The sequence below is a fragment of the Malaclemys terrapin genome, chromosome 13 (genome assembly GCF_027887155.1).
Source record: "Malaclemys terrapin pileata isolate rMalTer1 chromosome 13, rMalTer1.hap1, whole genome shotgun sequence".
Classification (NCBI taxonomy): Eukaryota; Metazoa; Chordata; order Testudines; family Emydidae; genus Malaclemys; species Malaclemys terrapin.
The window spans coordinates 46,469,453-46,490,978 of NC_071517.1; the positions used below are offsets into that span (position 1 = coordinate 46,469,453).

Genomic DNA, 21,526 nt, shown 5'->3' on the forward strand with positions numbered 1-21,526 from the left:
AGGCTCCGCCATCTTTGAACGGAGCGGAAGTAGCTTCCTTCCCATTTCAGACACGGGTGGCCGCCATCTTGGAACAGGGCGGAAGTAGGCGCATTCCCCCTTCCCCGGCTAGCGATGCCGCCATATTGGAAAAAGGCGGAAGTGGCTTAATCTGCTTCTCGCATGATCCCGCGGCCATCTTGGAAAGAGGCGGAAGTGAGCTGCCTTTCAGGGCCCCCCAGCCAGCGGCCATATTGGAAGCGGGCGGAAGTGGAAGGCTATTTCTCTCTGACCCGTCTTCCTTTTCCCCCAACCCAGGAGGGCGGAATTGGTCCTGATCCCGCGGCGGGAGGAAGGGGACGGACTCAGAGGCCGGACTACAAATCCCATGGTGCACTGCGGCGCCCGGCGGAAGTGGACTGTACCGGAAGCCGGGTGGAGAGGTCGCATGCACGGAGTAGGGCGGGGCTCAGCGCCGGAGCAGCGCGGAGCGGTAAGTACCGGTGGGGGCGGGGGGCGCTCGGGAGGGGAGGGGCCATGTGGGGTCCCCCCGCTCTAACCCCCCTCCCCCCGCAGGCGGACCGGACCTGACCGGACCCTCATGGCGGACCTGATCCAGAAGACGCTGCAGGGCGAGCTGGAGAAATACCAGCAGCTGCAGAAAGGTGCCGGCCCCTCCCCATAACCCCCTCCCCCCTCGGCCCCATAACCCCCTCCCCCCTCCCCTGCCCCATAACCCGCCTCGGCCCCCTTCCTCTCCCCCCATCCCGCCTCGGCCCCATAACCCGCCCCGGCCCCATAACCCCCTCCCCTGCCCCATAACCCGCCTCGGCCCCATAACCCCCTCCCCCCATCGCCCCCAACCCGCCCCGGCCCCATAACCCGCCCCGGCCCCATAACCCGCCTCGGCCCCATAACCCGCCTCGGCCCCATAACCCCCGCCCCGGCCCCATAACCCGCCTCGGCCCCCTTCCTCTCCCCCCATCGCCCCCAACCCGCCCCGGCCCCATAACCCGCCTCGGCCCCCTTCCTCTCCCCCCCATCGTCCCCAACCCACCTCGGCCCCATAACCCGCCTCGGCGCCCTCCCGCCGCCCCCATCACCTCCCTGCCCCCACTATCCCCCAAGGCCTCCCCTCCTGCCCCATAACCCCGGGACCCCTGTCCCCCATCACCCCCTCCCACCGCCCCATAACCCTCCTCGACCCCCTTCCTCTCCCCTCATCACCTCCCTGCCCCCACCAACCCCTGGGCCCCCGTCCCTCCATCAGCCCTCTCCCCGCATCGCCTCATAACCCGTCTCTGACCCCTTCCCCACTACGCGTCTCTGCCCTATCATCCTCCTTCCGCCACCCCTCATCGCCCCATAACTCGCCCCCGCCACATAACCCCTGTGCTTCCCCTCTCCCCATTGCCCCATAACCCGTGTCCATGCCATAAACCCAGGTCTCCCTTTTCCCCATCACCTCCCCACTAATTCCTGCCCATAACCCACTGCCACCTTGGGCCCTGCCCCCAGTGCCTGCCCCTAACCCACCTGTGCCTGATAGTCCCCCATCCCACCCCCAATAACTTGCTTGTACCCTATAGCCTACTGCACCCTATAATCCATCCCTGTACCTCCTCCCCATAACCCTCCTTCATAGCCCAACCTCCCTGCAACCCGGCACCCTGCCTCATAACCTGCCTAACCCCATAATCCTTCTGCCAACCCCCTTCATCTGCTGCATCTCCTCTTCCCCAGGGCCCTGCCCCCCTTCACTGTGGGCCTCCACAGTCCATCCCCCCCTTTCCCACCCTCTGGGGTCCCTGCATCCCATTGAGCTTCCAAGGTCCCTGCTGCCCCACCCCACCCTGACAAACAAACTGCCCCAAGTTCCTCAGATTCCCTCCCCACCTTCATTGCACCCTCCACGTTCCCTCCCCCACATCCCTGAACCCCACTTCTGCCCTCTTCACCCAGTTACTCCTAAGGCGAATACACGGGCTGGCTTGGCAGGCTGAGGGCTCTGATCCCAGTGGGGAGAACTTCCCTGCCCTGGGGCCTCCCTGCCGCCTGACCCTCTTCCTGTACCCTGAGCACTGGCACAGAGACCCCCCCCCCCCCCCCCCCAGCCCCTGGCCTGCAGAGCCCCATTGCGGGCAGAGTGAAGCTGGCTCTCCATGTCCTTCCCCCCCCCCCCCTTACCCCTGGTCTCCTGCAGACCCAGGGGTTATTCACCTGTGCTGTACTATGAGATGACAGGTTGATTTCTGGGGGGCTGTGAAGGGGGCAGGGGTCTCTGGTGCCCCCTATGGGGCTGCAGCCCTGCAGCTCATGGGGTTCCTCTGTGTGTGCCCCTCAGATCTCACCAAGTCCATGGCGGCGCGGCAGAAACTGGAGGCACAGTTGACTGAGAACAACATTGTCAAGGAGGTGAGTTCACCAGCCCCCCTAATTCTGTACCCCCCCTCGGCTGCTCCTCACCTCACCTTGTTCTGCTCCCCCCACAGGAGCTGGGGCTGCTGGATGTGACCAACACCGTCTACAAGTTGATTGGCCCGGTGCTGGTGAAACAGGACATGGATGAGGCTAAAGCCACCGTCAGCAAGCGGCTGGACTACATTGCTGGGGAGATGTACGTGTGTGTGGGGGGGAAGGGGGTGGTTTCCTGTGTGGGGGTCTGGCTCCCTACACCTCCAGCCCCCAGGCAGGGGCCCTGGCTGGCTCACAGGATGGGAAAGGGGCCTTTTCCCCAATCCAGCCCCATGGTGGGCAGGGGCCTGAGCTCTGGGGCCTCTTGTTTTCGGGGCTGGGGGGAGGGTTCTAGGCCCGGCTCACTCTCCCCTTTCCCCCCACAGCAAGCGCTACGAGCTGCAGATGCAGGAGTCGGAGAAGAAGGCAGAGCAGCAGCGGGAGGTGCTGGCCCGGCTGCAGCAGGAGTATCAGCGAGCCCAGGGCAAGGGGGGTGCCAAGGCATGAGCTGGTGCTTGGGGGGGAGGGGCTGTATTTAAGTTTTTCACTGTTTGAAATAAAGAGGTGATGCACAAACTGCTGGCACCTGGCCCTCTGTGCCCCCCTCCCCTTGGTACCCACTCACCGGCCCTGGGCCCCTGCTGTTCACCAGCTGGGCTTGTCTCTGTGCCCCTGGCTGCCTGCTGGCAGAGCAGAGCATGATGTGCTTTGCCCCCTCTGCTTTCTCTGGCTGTGCCCTGCACGGCTCGCTCCCTCCCAACACAGCTCTCTGCCAGCTGCTTCTAGTGTCTTTATTGCGTTAGTGTTACAGCAACGAGGGCTGGGGCCACAAGCCCCAATACAGTGATTGGGGGTGGGATCAGCTGCCCCTCCAGGGCTTGGATCACACAGTGCTTCCCCCCACCTCCAGGTGGGACAAATCCCTGAGAAGCTGCCGTCTCAGCACCAGTGGGGGCACCCCACGTCCCACCCGTGTCTAGTGGGGAGTTACCCCCCTGGCCTTCCCTAGAGTCCTTCTGGCAGGGGTGAGACCATGCTGTAGGAGAGTGGGGGTCACTGCCCTGCCCCCCATGGGGGCAGCCTACCCCCAGCTGTAGCTCCTGGGTGGACAGGAAGTAGGTCCTGACAGCCCCTCCCCCCGAAGCCAGGACATCACCCTTTCAAGGCACTTAGGTCATGGCCCTGAGGCTGCTGGCTGGGCAGGCTGCCCCCTGGACAGTGCTGGGGCAGACCAGACCCTGATGCCAGGAGAGATGGGGGCAGGCCAAGCAGACAGCCCTAGGCACGGTGTGGCTCCAATTCCCTTCCCCATAGCCTAGGCGCAGGTCACTGCCTTTCCTCCAGGCCCAGGAAGCCCCAGGGCGGTTTTGGGGTTCGCCCTCAGAAGAGGGCCCTGGCGAGCTTGCGGCCAGTGGCCTTGATTTTGGGGAAGGTGGCGCTGAGCTCAGCCCTGCGGGGGGCGGTGCTGGGGGGCAGGGGAGGCTCCCCGGGGCCCTTGGGCCGCAGCACAAAGTCCAAGCTGGAGCCATTCATGGCGTAGAAGACGTTGGCTGTAGGCGGGAAGGTCAGCTCTGCGGAGGAAGAGAGAGAGGGTGTGAGGGGGGTTAGGGAATAGGGTCCCCCCCCACCCACTCATGGGACCCCTCACCACTGTGGGTGCTCCCCAACCCCCCAATCCCTACCCCAGGGACACCAATTCCCCCCTGCCCCCCTCACCTTTCCTATCAGGCAGCAGCTGGACCAGCTGGAATTGGGGGGCAGCCCCCCGCTCCTGTCCGTGCTTCTCCAGCACCTTGGCGATGACAGACGGGGTCTTGTCCTGGCTGGTCACCTACAGCAACACAACACACAACTCCCACCATGCACGCCAGAGCCAGGCGAGGCGCCCAGAGAGCTCCACCACATACAGGGAAGTGATCACCCCACAGAGATAACACAAGCACAGCCACAAAGACACACCCCACACACACAACATGCAAAGCTGGGAGAACGCAGCAAATTCGGACAGACCTCCCAGAAAGCCCCACGCCCAGCACCCACCCAATCACCCCCCCCCCGACAATACACACACACGTACGTGTAGGTCCAGCCCACTCATACCAGACACACACACTGTCTCTCCCTGTGGGAAGGGGCTGCCCCATTGTGAGTCAGGGGACCAGCTGCCTCCTCCCCATAGCAGCTGTGGGATTGGTGTCACGCTGGGGAAAAGGGGGGTTCCCAGGCTAAACTAATAGCCTGGCCCACCCCCACAACACTCAGACTGCAGCAGGAAAGTGTCACAGCAAGACAGACAGGGCAGGCTTGAGAACCCAGGTGTCCCGACTCCCAGCTGCCACTCTAACCCCTATTCCCGCCCCCCAGCTGGGATAGAACCCAGGAGTCCTGGCTCCCAGTCCCCACCCTGGAGACGGGACCCAGGCGTCCGGGTGCTCACCAGGATGCTCTTGTAGAGGCTGCCGTTGTGCAGGGCCATGCGGGCGCGGATGATGCAGCAGTCGGAGGGGGGGGCCCCGGGCTCCAGGGTGGGAGGGGCAGGGAAGGCCGAGCCGCATGAAGCCGAGCGCCGGTGCCCCCGGGGAAAGCCCCCCCCGGTGGGGGTGGGGGGCGAGAGGCCCCCGGCCAAGGAAGCCACGTCCTCAGGAGCTGTGTCCAGCGCGGAGACTGACGGCCACTTCATGTGCTGTCGGTATGCAGAGGGGGTGACTGGGGGTGGGGCAAGGTGCTGGGATTGAGGGAGGGGAAGGAATGGGACAAGGGGCAGGGGACTGAGGGGGAAAGGGGGATGGGGTGGGGGAGGGATGGGATGGGGGAGCAGGACTTGGGGGGGGGGAGATCAGGCGGGGGGATGGGGGCAGGGGGAGGAAGCGGTAAGGGGGGTGTCTCACCTGTGCCAGGCGAGACAGCAGCTGTGTGGGGCCACGGGGGGGCGGCAGCAGGTCGGGGCTGCAGCCGGGGGGCCCCTCCCAGGAGACCAGGGGGTTCCCCACGGAGCTCAGCAGCCTGGGAGGCAGGGGAGGTAACAGATGGAGCGAGGGGGGGCTGCTACCTTCAGCCCCACCAGCCTCCGCCCCTCGAGCCCCCTCCCCATCCCTCCAGCCCCCCAACGCGCCAGAGCCCCCCTCCCTCAATCACCACTCAGCCCTGCTCCCGCCCCCCCATGCTCACTCTGTGCAGTGGGTGATGACCAGGGTGGGCTTCAGGGGCCGCTGGGGGGTTGGGGCCTCCCCAGGGGGTTCGATCTCACAGGAGAGACTGTGACTGTGGGGAGAGGGGGATTAGAATTGCACAATACACACAACGCCCCCAAACTCCTCTACACACACCCCCCTCCTACATGCAACACTCCCTACACAACTCCCCCCAAACTTCTCTACACACACCCACACGCCACACACAACCCCCCAAACATTCCCCCATGCAACACACACAATGCCTCCCCCAAACCCCCCCATACCACACTCTACACAACCCTACATGCAAACACAATCCCCTACATGCAGCATCCCACTTCACGCAGCTCCTACAAGCACCATCTCCCCCCCGCACCCATCCACAGGGGCGCTCCTCCCCCCCTCGCTACCTCTGTGCCTCAGAGAGGGGGGGCAGCGCCCGCAGCCAACGCTGGAAGGGGGGGCTGGGCTGGACACTGTAGTTGCGGCACACGGACTGCAGGAGACGCAGCTGGGCCAGAACCTCAAACTCCTGGGGGCAGAGAGGGGGGCAGTTACATGGGGGCACTGCCGTCTGCAGGGCTATGACAGGACAGCAGGGACAGAGCGGGGGTGTGTGCTATACCGGGGGCAGCACAGAGAGCGTGGGGGACTATACTGTGAGGTGGAAGGGGGGTCCCAGGGCCTGTAACCAGCGGGGGGAGGACAGGGGGGACCAAGCAGAGAGCACAGGGGGCTGTACGGGGGGGGGGGAAGCTTAGAGAGCCTGGGGGACCTGTACCGGGGGGGCAGACAGTGAGAGGGGGAGCTGTACCGGGGGGGGCAGAGAGCAACAGAGGGGAGCCCCAAGCCAGACGCGGAGGGAGCCCAGCAGCCCCGGCACAGCCTGGTACCTTGCGCCTCTTCTCGAAGTTGATGTATCCGTTCTGCCAGAGAAATGAGAGGTGCCATGAGTCCCGCAACCGACCCCCCCACATTCCTGGCCCCCCCATCGCTGCCCTGCCCCCCGCTGCCTGGCCCCCCATCACCCACCCAGCTCCTCACTGCTCCCCTGTCCCTCGCTGCCTGGCCCCCATCGCTCCCCATTACCCCCCCCAGCTCCCCACTGCCTCCTTGCCTGGCCTCCACAGCCCCACTCCCTGGCTGTCCCCAACCCTCCTCATGCCTGGCCCCCCAGCCCCTCCCCCCAAGCCTGGCCCTCAACCCTAACTGGGTCCTGGATCACCCCCCACCCCCTGGTCTCACCTCCAGCTCATCCTTCATGGCTGTGTCCAGCATCACCAGGTCTCGCAGGAAGGTGCCGAGGTAAGGAACCACGCCCTGGGGGGAGCAGGAGGTCAGAGACTGGGCAGTCAACCCCCCTGCCCAGCCCCCCACATATCCCGCCCCCGTGCCCCACCACCCCTGCCGTGCGCCCTTTGGCCCCCCACAAACCACCCCACCAACCCCCCCGCCCTGCAGCACCCCACCTAGCCCCCCCCCACGCCCACTGTGTCCTCCAGCCCGCCACATAACCCCACACAAACCACACCGTCCACCACCTCACCCCACAGTGACGAAGTGGGGATTTTCCCTTGTTATGTTGTATGTGAGTCTTACTGTTGAGTCTATGTGAGTTTTACTGTTTTGCATGAATAATGCGTGCCTCAGTTTCCCTGTGTGCTGCACCAATACCTCGGTGGTGGGAACAGGGGTGTGGGACTTTGGCTGAGACCTCGGGGGCAGGTGAGGCTGCTCCAGCTGCCTGCACATATGTCGTAACTGGTGCCCTTCGTAACCCGAGGGGGGGGGGGGGTGTTTGCCACCAGGTGTTGCAACGGGGGGGTCTGCGGTCCGGTTGCTGGAAGCTGGCGGTCTGCTTGGGGGGGACTGGAAGATGGACTTGTCTGAAAGTCACTGATTTCTGTGCTAACAAGCTCTGTTGTACGCTGTGTTCCTGTCAACTAATAAACCTGTTTTACGCTGGCTGAGAGTCACGTCTGACTGCGAAGTGGGGGTGCAGGACCCTCTGGCTGCCCCAAGAGCCCCGCCCGGGTGACTCGCTGTGGGAAGTGCACGGAGGGGCATATGCTGAATGCTCCCAGGTCAGACCCAGGAGGTGAAGCCGTGTGAGCTTCTTGCCCTGAAGACAGTCTGCTCCGAGGGAGAGGAGGCTCCCCAAAGTCCTGACTGGCTTTGTGGGGAGCAGTTCCAGAGCATCGCCCGGGGACTCCGTGACACCCGCCTAGCCCCCCTCCCCCGCCCACCATGCACCCTCCAGCCCCCACATAGCCCCGCACAAAGCACACTGCCAACCCCTTCGCCCCACAGCACCCTGCCTAGGCCCCCCACGGTCCCCACAAACCACACCTCCAGGCCCCAATGCCTCACACATATTCTCCACCCCCACAGCCTCCTGCCTAGCCCCCACCCACCCCAGTGTACCCCCACACAAACCACACCTCCAACCCAAGCCACTGAGCCCCTCACATATCCCCCACCCTATTGTGCCTCTGCTCAGCCCCCCATATATCCCAACCAGGGCTGCCCAAGCCCACCACACCCCCAGTATCCCCCCCACCTCTTCCCCTCACCCCGTGCCCTGGAGGGGGAGAACAGGGACAGGGCAGCCCCTCCTATCCTGTGCCCCTCCCTCACCACTGGGCGCTGCTCCTGGGGTCTCCGCGGCTGCCGGCGTGGGGCAGGGTCGGCGCCAGACGGTTTGGAGGTGTCGTCCTGGGGGGTAGAGGAATGTGAGAGGGGCACAGGGTGCGAGTGCAGGGAGGAACAATGAGACATGGGAAGGTGTCAGGGATGAGGGCAGATACAGGAGACGGGGTGAGACATAGGGGTTGGGGGTCAAGATGGGGCAGTTGGGTAGGGAGGGGGCAGAGGGAGGGAGTGGGGGACAGGATGGGAGAGGGGGACATTAGGGGGCCATGGTGAGGAGGTTGGCAGGAGGCAGTATGGGGGGCTGGGAGCCGGTGGGGCAGGCAGGAGGCAGAGTGGGAGCACAGAAGCTGGGAGACTGGGAGCTGGGGGGGCAGGAGCCGGGGGGACAGGAGCCCCGAGGGAAGGGGGGCAGGATGGGGGGCACAGGAGCTGGGGGGCAGGAGCCCGGGGGGGTAGGAGGGCAGGAGGGGGGCGCAGGAGCCGGGGACAGGAGCCGGGGGGGGCAGGAGCCCGGGGGGCGGATGGGGGCACAGGAGCCGGGGGGCCGGAGCCCGGGGGGGCCGGATGGGGGCACAGGAGCTGGGGGGGGGCAGGCGGCCCCTCACCTGGAACAGCAGCTGCCGGCTCAGGCTGTAGTTATCCTGTTCGGAACAGATGGTGCTGAGCTCCTCGTAGCTGCGCAGCGCGTCCCTGGCGGGGGGGGAGCAGGGGGAGAGTGAGTGACCCTTGAGACGCTGCCCCCCCCGGTACCCCTCCCACATCCCGACCACCCAGCTCCGCCCCTCCCTCCTCCCCCCCCCCCCCCCAGCCCAGCCCCACCTGGCGGTCTCGTCCCAGGTCCGCTTGAGCCGGTGCACGGGGCTGGACTGCAGGGCGGAGATGATGGCGCAGAGAGATGAGAAGTTCCTCAGGGCGCGGCACTCCTGGGGGCACAGCGGTGGGGGTCACAGGGGGCCAGCTGCAGGGCAGGGGCTGGGCTGGCTCGGGGGTGAGGGGTCGGGGGGGCCTGGCTGGTACTGGGGGCAGAGCTGAGGTCAGAGGTTGCTCTCACTTCCACCGTTTGGATCCTTTTCCCATGAGCCGGGGGCCCATTGCTGGGGGGGGCGGGGATGGCCCAGGCTGGGGGCCCGACACAGTGTGGCGACCCCAACCCCAGGGGGCTGAGCTCCGGCCCCACACTCACCTCCGCCACGTGGATCCATTTCTCCAGGATCCGGGCCCGCTGCTGGGGGCGCAGCCCCGGCCCCGCCAGGCAGGAGCGGATCACGGCCCCCGCCAGACGGTTGAATTGGCGCACCGTGGCACGGACGCTGGGGCAGTCCCGCTCCCGCCCCTTCTTGTCACGCTGAGACCAGAGCGAGCCCAGGCACTGGTAGGGCACGACCCGCAGGAACAGTGCCTGGGGAGGGGCAGGGGTTAATGGGGCGCTGCTCCCTGACCCCCCCCCCGCCCCTGGGAACAGCACCTGGGGGGGGAAGGGGTTAATGGGAGGCTGCTGCCTGACCCCCGCCCCCCGCCCCTGGGAACAGCACCTGGGGGGGGGGGGCAGGGGTTAATGGGAGGCTGCACCCCGACCCCCACCCACTGCCTGGGGTGTCCCTGTACCCCTCACTTACGTAGAGGAACAACTCCTGGAGTGTCCTGCTCCCCCACACCCTGTAACCTAAACACTGAGTCCCCGCCCCCGTTACCTACCCCCCCGCAAATAGCCTGATGTGGGGGCTCCTGGGGTACAGCCCCCCCCCCACTCACCGCCTCCACCAGCGTCAGCTGAGCAGCCACATGGTCAGCTTGGAAAATCAGGATGTCGAGGGGGTCAGGGTCCCCCCTGGGGGTCACACCCCCCTCGGGGCCATCTTCCCCTGCCCCCCATTCCTCTTCCTCCAGCTCCCCTGCAAGGGGGGGGGCAGTGTTAGACCCAGCGGGGGGGGGGGGGGAGAGCCTGCCCCACAGATAGACCCTCCCCCCAACCCCAGTACCCCCCTCCCATCTCCCCACCCCCCAGATCTGCCCCCCACCCCCATCTGCCTGCCTCCCAGCCCCCACACTCCTCTCCAACCAGACCCTTCCCCATCCATCTGCTCCCCTCCCCAGTCTGCAGGCTTCCCCCAGCCCCAGCCCCCCTCACCTCCATTGCTGGGCCCCCCCAGCACCCCCCGCAGGGCGAGCAGGCGTCTCTCGGCCTCGGAGCCCTGCCCCAGGGCACATTGCAGGCTCCGGCCCAGTCGCTCCACCAGGCCCTGGTCAAGGCCCCCCCAAAATCCTCGGGATACCCGTCCAGCCAGGAGCACATCACCGAGGAGAAGGCCCTGGGGGGGGAGATGGGGGTGAATGGGGGACACGGCCGGGGAAAGGGATGTGGGGGGCCTGTGGGGGGGTCACTCACCGCTGCAGTTCAGCTGTCTCCGGGGAGACAGGCCTCAGCTCCAGAGCCCCGACCTCCTCCAGCCTGAGGGAGAGACCGGGTCAGGGGGGCTGCCATGGCCCCTGCGCTCCCCTCCCCACACCTGGACGACTCCTTCCCTTCGTGCATGCCCCTAACCCCCCCCCTCCGGTTCCAGCCCTCCCCTCTCATCCCCCCATGGGGCCTGGCTCTCCCCTTGTGTCCCCCCCATCCCCTCTACCCCCACGTCCCCCCCATAATCCCAATTCTAGTCACGCCCCACTTTCCCCCAGCGTCCTGCCCCCTCCCCCTACTTACCCCGTGTCCTGCACCCCCTCCCCCCACTTACCCCCAGGATCCTGCGCCCCCTCCACCCCAGCCCCGTCACCTGTCAAGCAGCAACCCCAGCACCGTGGGGGGGCGGGTGTACACCCGGTAGGTGACCAGGAAGGCAGGGACGTAGGTGGCGTCACCCAGCGTCTGGGCCTCCAGCAGGTGCCAAACCAGCCGGACCAGCGACCCGGCCTTCAGTGAGCGGGCCTGGCTCCCCGCCCCCCCCGGGGCCTGTGGGGAGAACATCAGAGTCAGCCTGGATCCCCCCACTTCCCCCCAGTGACCCGGCCTGGCTGCCTCCCCCCGGGGCTTGTGGGGAGAGTGTCAGGGCCAGCCTGAACCCCGCATTCCCCCCCAGTGACCCGGCCTGGCTGCCTGCCCCCCTGGGGCCTGTGGGGAGAACGTCAGTCAACCTGGACTCCCCCCACCATTCCCTCTCAGTGACAGCCCCCCCCATACCGCTAGGGCCTGGGGGAAGAGAGGGCACCAGAGCCAACCTGCCCCCCACACTCACCCCTGGCTGGGCGCCCCCGGACTGGCGCGTGGTCACTGTGTAGATCACTCCCTCCTCGGCCTCCTCCGTCAGGGTCACTGGGGGCTGAGGGAGGGCGGAGGGTTACCTCGGGTATCACCGCCCCCCACCTCTCCCCCCTGCCCCCTCCAACTGCAGGAGTCTCGTCCCCCCTCCCCCTACTCCAGCCACCCCTCTGGATATCCCCTGCCCAGCTGTATGTGAGCTGCCCCACACCCCCACAGGAGTTGTCACAGTCTCCTCCCCCCAATCTCCCCCCCCACACACTCACTCACCTTGACAGGCAGACAGTACCCACCGTGTCCGGGACAGCCCCCTCCCTCCTGACCTCCAGGCCCCAGGCATGCCCCCAGACGCAGGAAAACCTTCATCAGCCCCACCCCCCGACAGAGACCCCCTCCTGCTGCCTACTGGGGCGTGGCCCCCGCCAGCCCCCCCAGGAACTGCCCCCTCCCCTCAGGCAGAGGGAGCGCTCTGGGGGGCATCTGGGTACGTGGGGGGGACAGACAGATGGCTGTCAGGTGCGTGTATGTTGAAGAGGTTCACTGGGTCCCGCTCAGCCCCACCAGGGGGCACAACTCTCACTGGGATGGGGCGTGGGGGGGGAGGGAATCGCCCAGCTGAGCCCCCCCCCGCAGCCCTATGGGACAGGCCTGGGCCTTGGACCTGGGCAGAGGAGTTTGGGGTGCGTAGGGCTGGGGGGCAGGGTGGGAAAGTTAGGGGGCACAGCGGGGGTTCAGGGGCACAGAAAGTAGGGAAGGGGTGGAGGGGGAGGGGTGCAGCGGGACCCAGTGAACCTCCCAAACACGCAGGCCAGGGCAGATAGACAGACAGACACCCTTCCCGCCTCCCCGGTCACACACACCCCAACCCCTCCTACAGTCGCCCGTCTGTCTGTCCTGTTCTCACTACACTCCTCCCCCGTCTGTCTGTCTGTCCCCACTCCCCTCCCCTCTCCCGTCTGTCTGTCTGTCCCCCCTCCCCTCTCCCGTCTGTCTGTCTGTCCCTGTTTCTCTCTTTCGGTCTCCCTCCCCCTGCTGCTTCCGCCTTCTCTGTCTGCTCCAGCCCCACCCCCTCCCGCCCTGCCCCCCCCAGGCACTTCCCCAAACCTGCCCCGCCAAACCCAGCAGCTGCCAGGTTACCTTCCCTGCCCCCCAGCGCAGGGACTGGGTGTGTCCTCGGGAGGGGGCGCTCGCCTGAGCCCTATGACCCCAGGGAGCGGCAGGGCAGCTGGGGACCAAGGGGAATTTGGGACAGGAAGTGAAGGGACATCTCAGGGCCCACTGACACCCAAGCCCCACACTGCCCCGCACCACAGCCCCAGCCCCCCAGTCACTCACCCCTCACAAATAGCCCACAACACAGACACCCCCCAAACACCCCACCACTCCACACCCACCCATGCACACAACCACACCCTGACTGAGCTGCATAACTACCAGCAAAGCCAACACAACCACACACACCTCAATTATCAACAGACTTGCCCCCCACCATGAGAATGCTTCACACGCAACTGTGTGACCCCACCACACATACCCGAGAACACACGGCTCCGAAAACGCACAGAGGTGTGACTTCACAACACACACCCGACAACACACAACTCCACAGCCCCCCCTTGTACCACATGCACCCACAATGATGTGACCCCACAACACCCCCTTCACACCTGCGTGACCCAACACCACGCAGAACCTCCTCCCCCAACCACACACAAGGGCGTGACCCCACATCCCCTCTAACCCCACACCCCCCAACTGCTGCCAGCAACGCCCGAGCTGACCACCCCACGCCACCCCCACAACACAACCCCACGGTCAGCCACCCCTTCCCCCATGTCCCCCTCAGCGCACACCTTCCTGCGACCCCTCCCCCGGTACCCCCCAGCTCCCCCCTCACATACTCCCTCCCCACATCCCCCCAGCCCCATCTCACCTGCCCCTCCCCATCCCGCCTCACCTGTGGCTGCGGGGGGTCGGGGGACCAGCTCCGGTACCCGCTCAGAGTGACCCCCTGCTCCTCCCCCAGCTCCAGCCGGGCCCCCTCCAGCAGATGACGCAGCGAGCGGGGCAGCATGGGGGGGCCGTGGGGGGAGGGGACTTCTCAGCCCCACGGAGGAGTCATGGGCTACCTCCTACTGTCGGGGGAGGGGGGTGTCAGGCGAAGTCCAGGACTGAGAAAGAGGGGGGCGGGAACGGATGGACAGTTAGGACTTCCCCAGGAGCAGGAAATATTTGGGGGGCCTTGGTCCCCCTCCCTCCTGCAGCACCCTGCTCCCCACTTCCTCCCACTTCACCCCCCAACACACCCACTGCACCCCTCCCCCTCCTTACACCCCATATTCCACACTGCACCCCCTGCTGCCTCACTGCACCCCTCCCCCACCCTACACCCCCATATTCCCCATTGCACCCCTGCTCCACACTGCTCCCCACCCTACACCCCCATATTCCCCACTGCCCCCTCCCTAGCACACCCCCTGCACCTCTTCCCACACCCCATATCCTCCATTGCTCCCCCCGTGCACGCCCACCTGGGTGCCAGGCTGGGGGTGGGAAGGTCCCTTCGCCCCTCGGGCACCGGCTCCCTGCTGTGCCCCGGGGCCAGGCTGAGCGCGCTGGGCGGAAACCCGGAGCCGGCTTGGGAACGGAGCCAGGGGCCGGGGAGACTCAAAGCCCGGAGTTGGCTAGGAGGGGAAGGACGGAGTGGAGTCAGGGCTGGAGAGAGAGAGAAATCCGGAGCTGGAGTCGGAGCAGACAGCACGGAGCTGGACCGAGCCTAGGAACAGAGCCCAGACAGAAAGCCCGGAGCTGGAGCCAAGGAGGGGAAGGAAGTGGGGGCAGGACAGAAAATCTGGAGCTGGATCCAGGGAAGGGGCAGGAAGTGGGGAAGGACAGAAAGCCCAGAGCTGGAGCCAGTGGAGAGGCACAAAGCCCGGAGCTGTATCAGCCTGGACTGGCTCCAGTGAACGGTAAAGCCGGCAGGACTGAAGGGGGTGGATCGGAGCCAGAAACCGCACAGCCCGGAGCAGAGCCTACTGGGGAGATGGAAATCCTGGAGTGGAACCAGCCTGGAAAGGAAGTGACATGAAACCCAGAGCAGAGCCAGGGAGCAGAGAGCTGCAAGGCCCAGAGAGGAGCCAGAGGACTGGGGAGAGTTAAAGCCCAGACCGGATCCACCTGGGAACAGAGCCAAGGCCAGAGAGACCAAGAACCTGGCTGGACAGACGCGCTATGTGGCTCTGTCCCATGGCTGCATGTTTCCCGGATCTCCGTTTTGTAATTTCCCGCTCCCCTGGGATCCAGCTCCGTGTTACCAGTTCTCCACTCCTCATATTCCTCTCGGGATCCGGCTCCATGCTTCCCAGTGCTCCAGTCTGTATATTCTTCCCCCTGGGATCCAGCTCCAAGTTTCCCAGTGCTCCAGTCTGTATATATACTCCCCCACCCCCCGTGTTTGTATATTCTCCCACTCCCCTTGGGAGCTGGATCCATGTTTTCCAGCTCTCCGGTCTCTACATTCCTCCCCCTCATCCAGTTCTGTGTTTCCCACCTCTCCAGTCCATATATTTCCCCCCTCTACTGGGGTCTGGAAACTCTGGTCCCTATATTCTCCCCTCTCTCCACAGGGAGGAAGCTGAACAATGGGGACTGCCTTCCTGCCTCCCTCCGGCCAGGAAATCCCCCCTCCAGTGCCTGCCGGCTGGGTATGAACCCAGCCTGGGCAATGCTTAGAGAGTGAGGAGAGCTGGGAAGTAAAGACCAGGACATACAGGACCCCGTAACATAAGGGGGAGGAGTGGGAGCAACCAAGGGTAGCAAGGATGGAGGGAGCCTGTGGAACTCTCTGCTACTGGGCATTAAGCCTTGGGACTGTGTGCCCCGGCTCTTAGGGAGAGGCGACTCTCTGAACCCAACTGGCCCGGGCTAGGAGGGTCCCAGGGATGGGGGAGGTCTCCTGCTGAGGCAGAAGGAGATGGGGGCACTGGGGGAGGCAGTTTGGGCAGGGCATGTGGGGCTTGGTGGGGAGAGGAGACCTCTGTGGGGGGGGCTCCGGGGAGGGGTGTTGAGAGATTACGACACCCATTCAGGAGTTAGGTGGTCACAGCAAAACATTTTTATTTCTGGGGCCAAAGCCCCCGTATAGCAGTGCAGACCAACAGCCCCCCCACCTTAAACAGGCCACTTGCCCGACCCCCCAGGGAGAGGCAGGAGGCAGGGGGAGCACAGATGGGGGTGGGGGGCTCAGGCGGAGGGACCCCGGCAGCAGGGGAGGCGGGTGCTGTGGGGAGACCAGCCCAAAAGGGGGTGGGGAAGCAGCAGGGGAGGCGGAGGGCAGGGGGACTGGAGAGGAAGTTAACCCTTTATTGACCATTAAGCCCCCCCAACTCTGGTTCCTGTCCTGAGGTTCACAATCTTATTCTGGGGGTCACAGATCAGCCCCCAAAATCTCAGCTTCCCTGAGCACGTCTCACTCTGATTTCTGTGGGGAGAAGAGAGTCAGGTAAGAATCACCCCAGGTACTCCAGCCCCAGCCTCTCCCAGCAGGGGGCGCTGTGGGGGGGCAGGGCAGGAGCACTGGTGGGGTGTGGGGGGGTATTTACCTTGCTTTTCTCTTCAGCGCCGGATGGACAGACTGAAAAAGGAACCGAGACAGAGGAGTGAGACCCCGGCTCCCCTAAACAGGAGTGTGTGTGGGTGGTATATAGCCCTGTCCATGAGGATACAGGGGGAGGTCAGCGGGCCCAAGGGGAGCAGGGGCAGCGGAGATCTGGGGGTACATATCCTTCCTGAGGAGATGTGGGGAAGGGGAACAGGTGTGGCCTGGGAGGCAGTGGGCCGGTTGGGGGGTACCTGGGGGTTGAGGGGTGTATGGGGTGGCAGTATGAAGGGGTGTTGCAGAGGAGGCTGGATGGTTGGGGGTGCAATAGAGGGTGGTATGGGGGGATAGGGACTGGGGGGCATATGGGGGCAGTGGGAAGGTTGGGGGCTGTATGGGAGGCACTGGGGTGAATGGTGGCAGGGCAGCACCTACCCTTATCCCGGAGGAGGCACTGGGGATCGGGTGGTATGGGGGTGACACGAGAGGCAGTGGGGGGAGGGAGTGACACGGGGGGGGGGGGGGGGGGCACAGACCTTTGTTTCCGAGGAGGCGGAAGAGCCCATAGAGCAGGAACGCAGCTAGGAACATCCCAATGGCGTCCTCCAGGGAGGGGCCCGTGGCACCTGGGGCAGAGGGGGGATGAGACCGAGAGACACTCCCCATTCCCTCCTTCCTCCTCCTGCCCCACACCCCTGCGTTACCCCTCCCCTTTCTACCCTCCGCCCCCCCCACTCCATACCCCCTCCCCAGATCCTCCCCCATGGCACCCCTCCCCTTTCTCCCGTCCGCCCCCGCACTCTCCCGAGCCCTCCCATCCCTGCACTCCTCTCCCATTGCCCCCTGCCCTGTCCCGCCGCTGTCCTCACCTGCTACACGGAGCTGGACGCTCCTCCTGGCAGGGGTGGCCAGGGCGGTGTGGGTCACGTGGCAGCTGTAGGTGGCTCCGTGGTCGCGGGGCTGGACGGGCGCCAGGCGGGCGAAGCTGCTCAGGCTGTAGGTGCCGTCGGGGCCACGCCGGTGCCCTGACTCCCAGGACTCAGTCACGTACTCCAGCAGGTCGCCCCCTGCCTCCCCAGGGCCCCGGCGCAGCCAGCTCACCGTCACGTCCAACGGGTAATAGCCAGAGATCTCACAGACCAGCTCGGCTGGTGCCCTGGGGGCCACCGATAGGGGGTCAGGGCGCAGCGTCACCACGGGGGGCTCTGAGGGGAGAGAGGGTTAGAGACTGGTCCCATACCGGCCTGTACAGACCAACCAGCGTCCCTCCTCCCCTGGGAGGCACAGACAGAAGATGGGGTGCAGCATCACCTTGGGAGTGGGGGGAAGCGGGTTCAGAGGAAGAGATGAGTTATGACCTAGTCTGGCCTCCCTCATCTCCTGGGGGCATGGGGTACAGTGCCACCACCTGGGGCTCTGAGAGGAAGGAGGGATTAGAGACCAGTCCCAAACAGCACTGTATAGCCCAGCTAAGCGTCCCCAAAGTCTGTTGTTTCTAGGGGGCGCTGGCTCAATGTGGGGAACTCTGGGACCCCTCCAATTCAGGGGGTAAATATTGGGGTTCACAGCCCAGACTGTGGGAGCATCAGTTCAGGGGTCCTCCCCAGAATCAGTCGTGTATCACTAGCCTGGGGTGGGGGGAAGATACCTGTGGGGTGCAAAGATCATCTCATATCCATGTCCCCCCAGGCTGGGAGCAGAGGCAGGAGCTCGGGGGGGGCCCCCAGACTCACCAGTGATACGCAGCTCCAGGGCCTGCTGGGCGTGGAGGTGGGGCAGGTAGATGGTGCAGATGTAGGTTCCTTCGTGCCGCACCCCGACCCGGGGCAGTCGCAGCGAGACGTTGGTGTCTGCGCCTGCCCTCCCCTCCTCCAGGAACAGCTGCGCCCCCTCCTCGGCCACGTGGGCCCGGCCTGACACCCCGTCATAGGCCAGCACCACGCGCCCAGCACCCCGGTACTGGTACCGCCACTCCACCGAGAAGGGGCCGGATGGTGCCGTGAAGCCACAGTCCAGCAGCACGTCCCGGCCCAGGCGGGAGTGCAGGTGCGGGGTGCGGGAGAACACGGACAACACCGCTGAGGGGGGGAGAGATGAAGGGGTTACTGCTGTGAGCACCACAGGGACAGTGCTACGGGGGTGGGGGGTTACTGTTGTGAGCACCATGGGAGCAGTGCCATGGTGGGGCAGGGTTGTGAGCACCACAGGGACAGTGCCACGGGGGTTGGGGGTTACTGCTGTGAGCACCATGGGAGCAGTGCCACGGAGGGAGTGGCAGGGTTGTGAGCACCACATGGACAGTGCCCCGGGGTGGGGGGTTACTGCTGTGAGCGCCATGGGAGCAGTGCCACGGAGGGAGGGCCAGGGTTGTGAGCATGATGCCTCAGAGGTAGTGCTTTGAGCACTACGGGAACAGTGGCACAAGGCAGGGCTGTGAGCACCATGAAGAACGGTGCCTTGGAGGAGGGCAGGGCTGTGAGCACCACATGGACAGTGCCCCGGGAGGGGTAGTGCTGTGAGCAGCACAGCAGGATGTGGGGGCAAGGGAAGGAGCTCGGGGCCCCGGGGAGAGAGGGGGTTCCCACAGCAGGGTTTTGGGGGGAGGCCGCTCCCACCCTACATTCTCAGGTGCCCTGGTTACCAGTTGCCATGGTGACTGCCGGTTGCTGGGACGTTGCCGCCTCCTCGCTCTTGAGGACAGTGCTGACCCCGTAGCCCCTGGTTGAGGCCTGGATGCTGCTGATGAACCAGGGGCCCCCCAGGCCCACGGGGCTGCGGTGCTCGGGGGTCAGGCCGGCCGCCCAGGGCACGTGGGCCTCCTGTGGCGTGTAGGCGTTGATCTCACAGGATGGTAGCTCCCCCTCCTTGGGGTGCCCCCCTGCTGGGAGGGGGACACGGTGCAGGGCCCCTGCAGGGTCTGGAGGGGAGAAAGGAATCGGGGGGAAGAGACATGGACACCCCAATGCCCACCCTTGCAAGGAGGGGGATACAACACAGGCCCCCCCGGAATCTGGGGGGAGCGAGACGGGGGGGGGGCAGTTGTGGGGCACGGGAAGGCGAATGAGGGACGTGCCAGAGAGGGGAGTGGGGGAACACTTGGGGAGGATGGGGAAAGGAGGGGGCCGTAAGAAGCGGGATGGGGGAGCAGAGGGGAGAAGCAGGGTGTGGTGAACAGGTGGGGTAACACTGGGGGCAGGTGGGATGTAGGGGTAGTCCTGGGGGGCAGGCAGCAGGGTGGTAGTGGGGGCAGGCACTGGAGAAGCAGGGTGTGGGAGACTGGGGGGGAGGGGGGAAGGACCTACCAGCGATGTCAAAAACCATGCCTGGCTCCAGGTCGGGGGGCAGCTCGGGCTCCGTCTCAGAGTGCCCCCGTCTCACCCCCCGCAGCAGCAGCAGCGCCCGGCGCTGGGTCACGGAGCTCGGCATCACCCCCACGCCCCCCCCGGCCTCCTCCACGAACCAGCAGTTCAGCCGGGGGGGCCCCGCCGCAGCCAGACACAGAGCGAACCCTAGGGGCCGGGACCAGGGGGTTAGTGGGGACACACGGACCCCCAAATCTCCCTGGGACACCGGATTGCCCCAGATTGCCCCCTCCCCCAGGGCAGGACCCTCGAGAGACGCTCCCTCCCCTCGGGTCTGATTTCTCCCCTGCCCCCCCCCCAATAACCAGCAGGTGCCTCCACATCCCACCCAGGCCCTGAGCAGCCCCATCACCCCCCTCCTCCCGTACACCCTGTGGGGCACAGCCCCCCGCAGCTCAGGGGCAACGGGGGACCAGACAGCAAGTGTAAAACATCGGGACGGGGGTGGGGGGGTAATAGGCGCCTATATAAAAAAAAACCCCAAATATCGGGACTGTCCCTATGAAACCGGGACATGTGGTCATGGGGGGGCGAGGGGGGCGGGGAGTTGAAGGCCAGGACTGGGAAAGAACCGTGTCGGGGGGGCGGGGAGCAGCCATGTCTCTGGGGGGGTTCAGGGTCCCAGAACGGGGAGGGGGGTTCACGGTCCCTGGGCGGGGAGAGCTGTGTCCGGGGGCGGGTCAGTTTGCCCTTGCGGGGGGGAGGGGTGCCCTGTGGACAGACGGACAGAGAATGGGGGGGTCTGAGGACCGGCGGGGGGAGGGGGGGTCGCTCCGGGAGCCCCCCCCCCACTCACCGGGCAGGAGCAGGGCCAGGGCCCCCACGGGGGCGAGCGAAGTCATGGCGGCTGGCGAGGCAGGCATGGAAATACCCGACCCGCCCCCCCGCGCTTCCACTTTCACTTTCGGGGAGCGGGCGGGACAGACAGACACAGGCTGGCCACGCCCCCCCCCGACTGGAGCCCAGCTGCCCCTGCCCCGCCCCCAGCGCCTCCTGCCCCGCCCCTTCTTCCTCTACCCCCGCCCCCTCCCTCCCTCCACTGCCCCCGCCCCCTCCACTGCCCCCCATCTCCCTCTGCCCCGCCCCCAGCGCCTCCTGCCCCGCCCCATCTTCCTCTGTCCCGCCCCCCAGCGCCTCCTGCCCCGCCCCTTCTTCCTCTACCCCCGCCCCCTCCCTCCCTCCACTGCCCCATCTCCCTCTGCCCCGCCCCCAGCGCCTCCTGCCCCGCCCCCAGCGCCTCCTGCCCCGCCCCATCTTCCTCTGCCCCCGCCCCCAGCTCCCTCCGCCCCGCCCCCTCCCTCCCTCCACTGCCCCCCATCTCCCTCTGCCCCGCCCCCAGCGCCTCCTGCCCCGCCCCATCCTCCTCTGCCCCCGCCCCCAGCTCCCTCCGCCCCGCCCCCTCCCTCCACTCCCTGCCCCCCATCTTCCTCTGCCTCACCCCCAGCGCCTCCTGCCCCGCCCCCATCTTCCTCTGTTCCGCCCCCCAGCGCCTCCTGCCCCGCCCCCATCTTCCTCTGTCCCGCCCCCAGCGCCTCCTGCCCCGCCCCCATCTTCCTCTGCCCCGCCCCCCAGCGCCTCCTGCCCCGCCCCCATCTTCCTCTGCCCCGCCCCCAGCGCCTCCTGCCCCGCCCCCATCTTCCTCTGCCCCGCCCCCAGCGCCTCCTGCCCCTCCCCTTCTTCCTCTGCCCCCGCCCCCAGCTCCCTCCGCCCCGCCCCCTCCCTCCACTCCCTGCCCCCATCTTCCTCTGCCCCCACCCCTAGCGCCTCCTGCCCCGCCCCCAGCTCCCTTTGCCCCGCCCCCTCTTCCTCTGTCCCGCCCCCCAGCGCCTCCTGCCCCGCCCCTTCTTCCTCTGCCCCCGCCCCCTCCCCCCCGCCACTGCCCCATGTTCCTCTGCCCCGCACCCTCCCTCCACTCACTGCCCCCATCTTCCTCTGCCCCCACCCCCAGTGCCTCCTGCCCCGCCTCCAGCTCCCTCTGCCCCGCTCCTTCTTCCTCTATCCCGCCCCCAGCTGACCCTGCCCCCACCCCCAGCTCCCTCTGCTCCCACCCCCAGGG

At 66.3% G+C, this 21,526-nt stretch overlaps 3 protein-coding genes across 3 annotated transcripts; 1 reads left to right on the plus strand and 2 right to left on the minus strand.

Annotated features, from left to right (window-relative positions):
• The first annotated feature begins 330 nt into the window (after positions 1–330).
• On the plus strand, positions 331–3,009 carry PFDN6 (prefoldin subunit 6). Its single transcript, XM_054047818.1, has 5 exons — positions 331–472; positions 556–644; positions 2,324–2,394; positions 2,472–2,596; positions 2,820–3,009. The coding sequence occupies exons 2-5, from the start codon at positions 581–583 to the stop codon at positions 2,938–2,940; spliced, it is 381 nt and encodes a 126-aa protein (XP_053903793.1). The 5' UTR covers positions 331–472; positions 556–580; the 3' UTR covers positions 2,941–3,009.
• A 201-nt stretch (positions 3,010–3,210) lies between these two features.
• RGL2 (ral guanine nucleotide dissociation stimulator like 2) lies at positions 3,211–14,133 on the minus strand. Its single transcript, XM_054047817.1, is given in 20 exon segments — positions 3,211–4,004; positions 4,150–4,264; positions 4,871–5,116; positions 5,322–5,436; positions 5,602–5,694; positions 6,017–6,138; positions 6,500–6,532; positions 6,852–6,926; positions 8,244–8,321; positions 8,864–8,948; positions 9,078–9,181; positions 9,442–9,657; positions 10,011–10,150; positions 10,387–10,509; positions 10,512–10,567; positions 10,645–10,707; positions 11,030–11,205; positions 11,489–11,572; positions 13,469–13,682; positions 14,043–14,133. Coding segments are annotated over 19 exon segments (2,232 nt in total). The 5' UTR covers positions 13,586–13,682; positions 14,043–14,133; the 3' UTR covers positions 3,211–3,813.
• Positions 14,134–15,602: 1,469 nt separating this feature from the next.
• Positions 15,603–20,395, minus strand: TAPBP (TAP binding protein). The gene is made up of 8 exons (XM_054047174.1): positions 20,267–20,395; positions 19,411–19,617; positions 18,750–19,025; positions 17,842–18,186; positions 16,978–17,313; positions 16,645–16,734; positions 16,113–16,144; positions 15,603–15,991 (listed from the first exon to the last, which is right to left on the minus strand). Exons 1-8 carry the CDS (start codon positions 20,331–20,333, stop codon positions 15,980–15,982), a joined length of 1,365 nt encoding a protein of 454 aa, XP_053903149.1. The 5' UTR covers positions 20,334–20,395; the 3' UTR covers positions 15,603–15,979.
• Between the last annotated feature and the right edge of the window lie 1,131 nt (positions 20,396–21,526).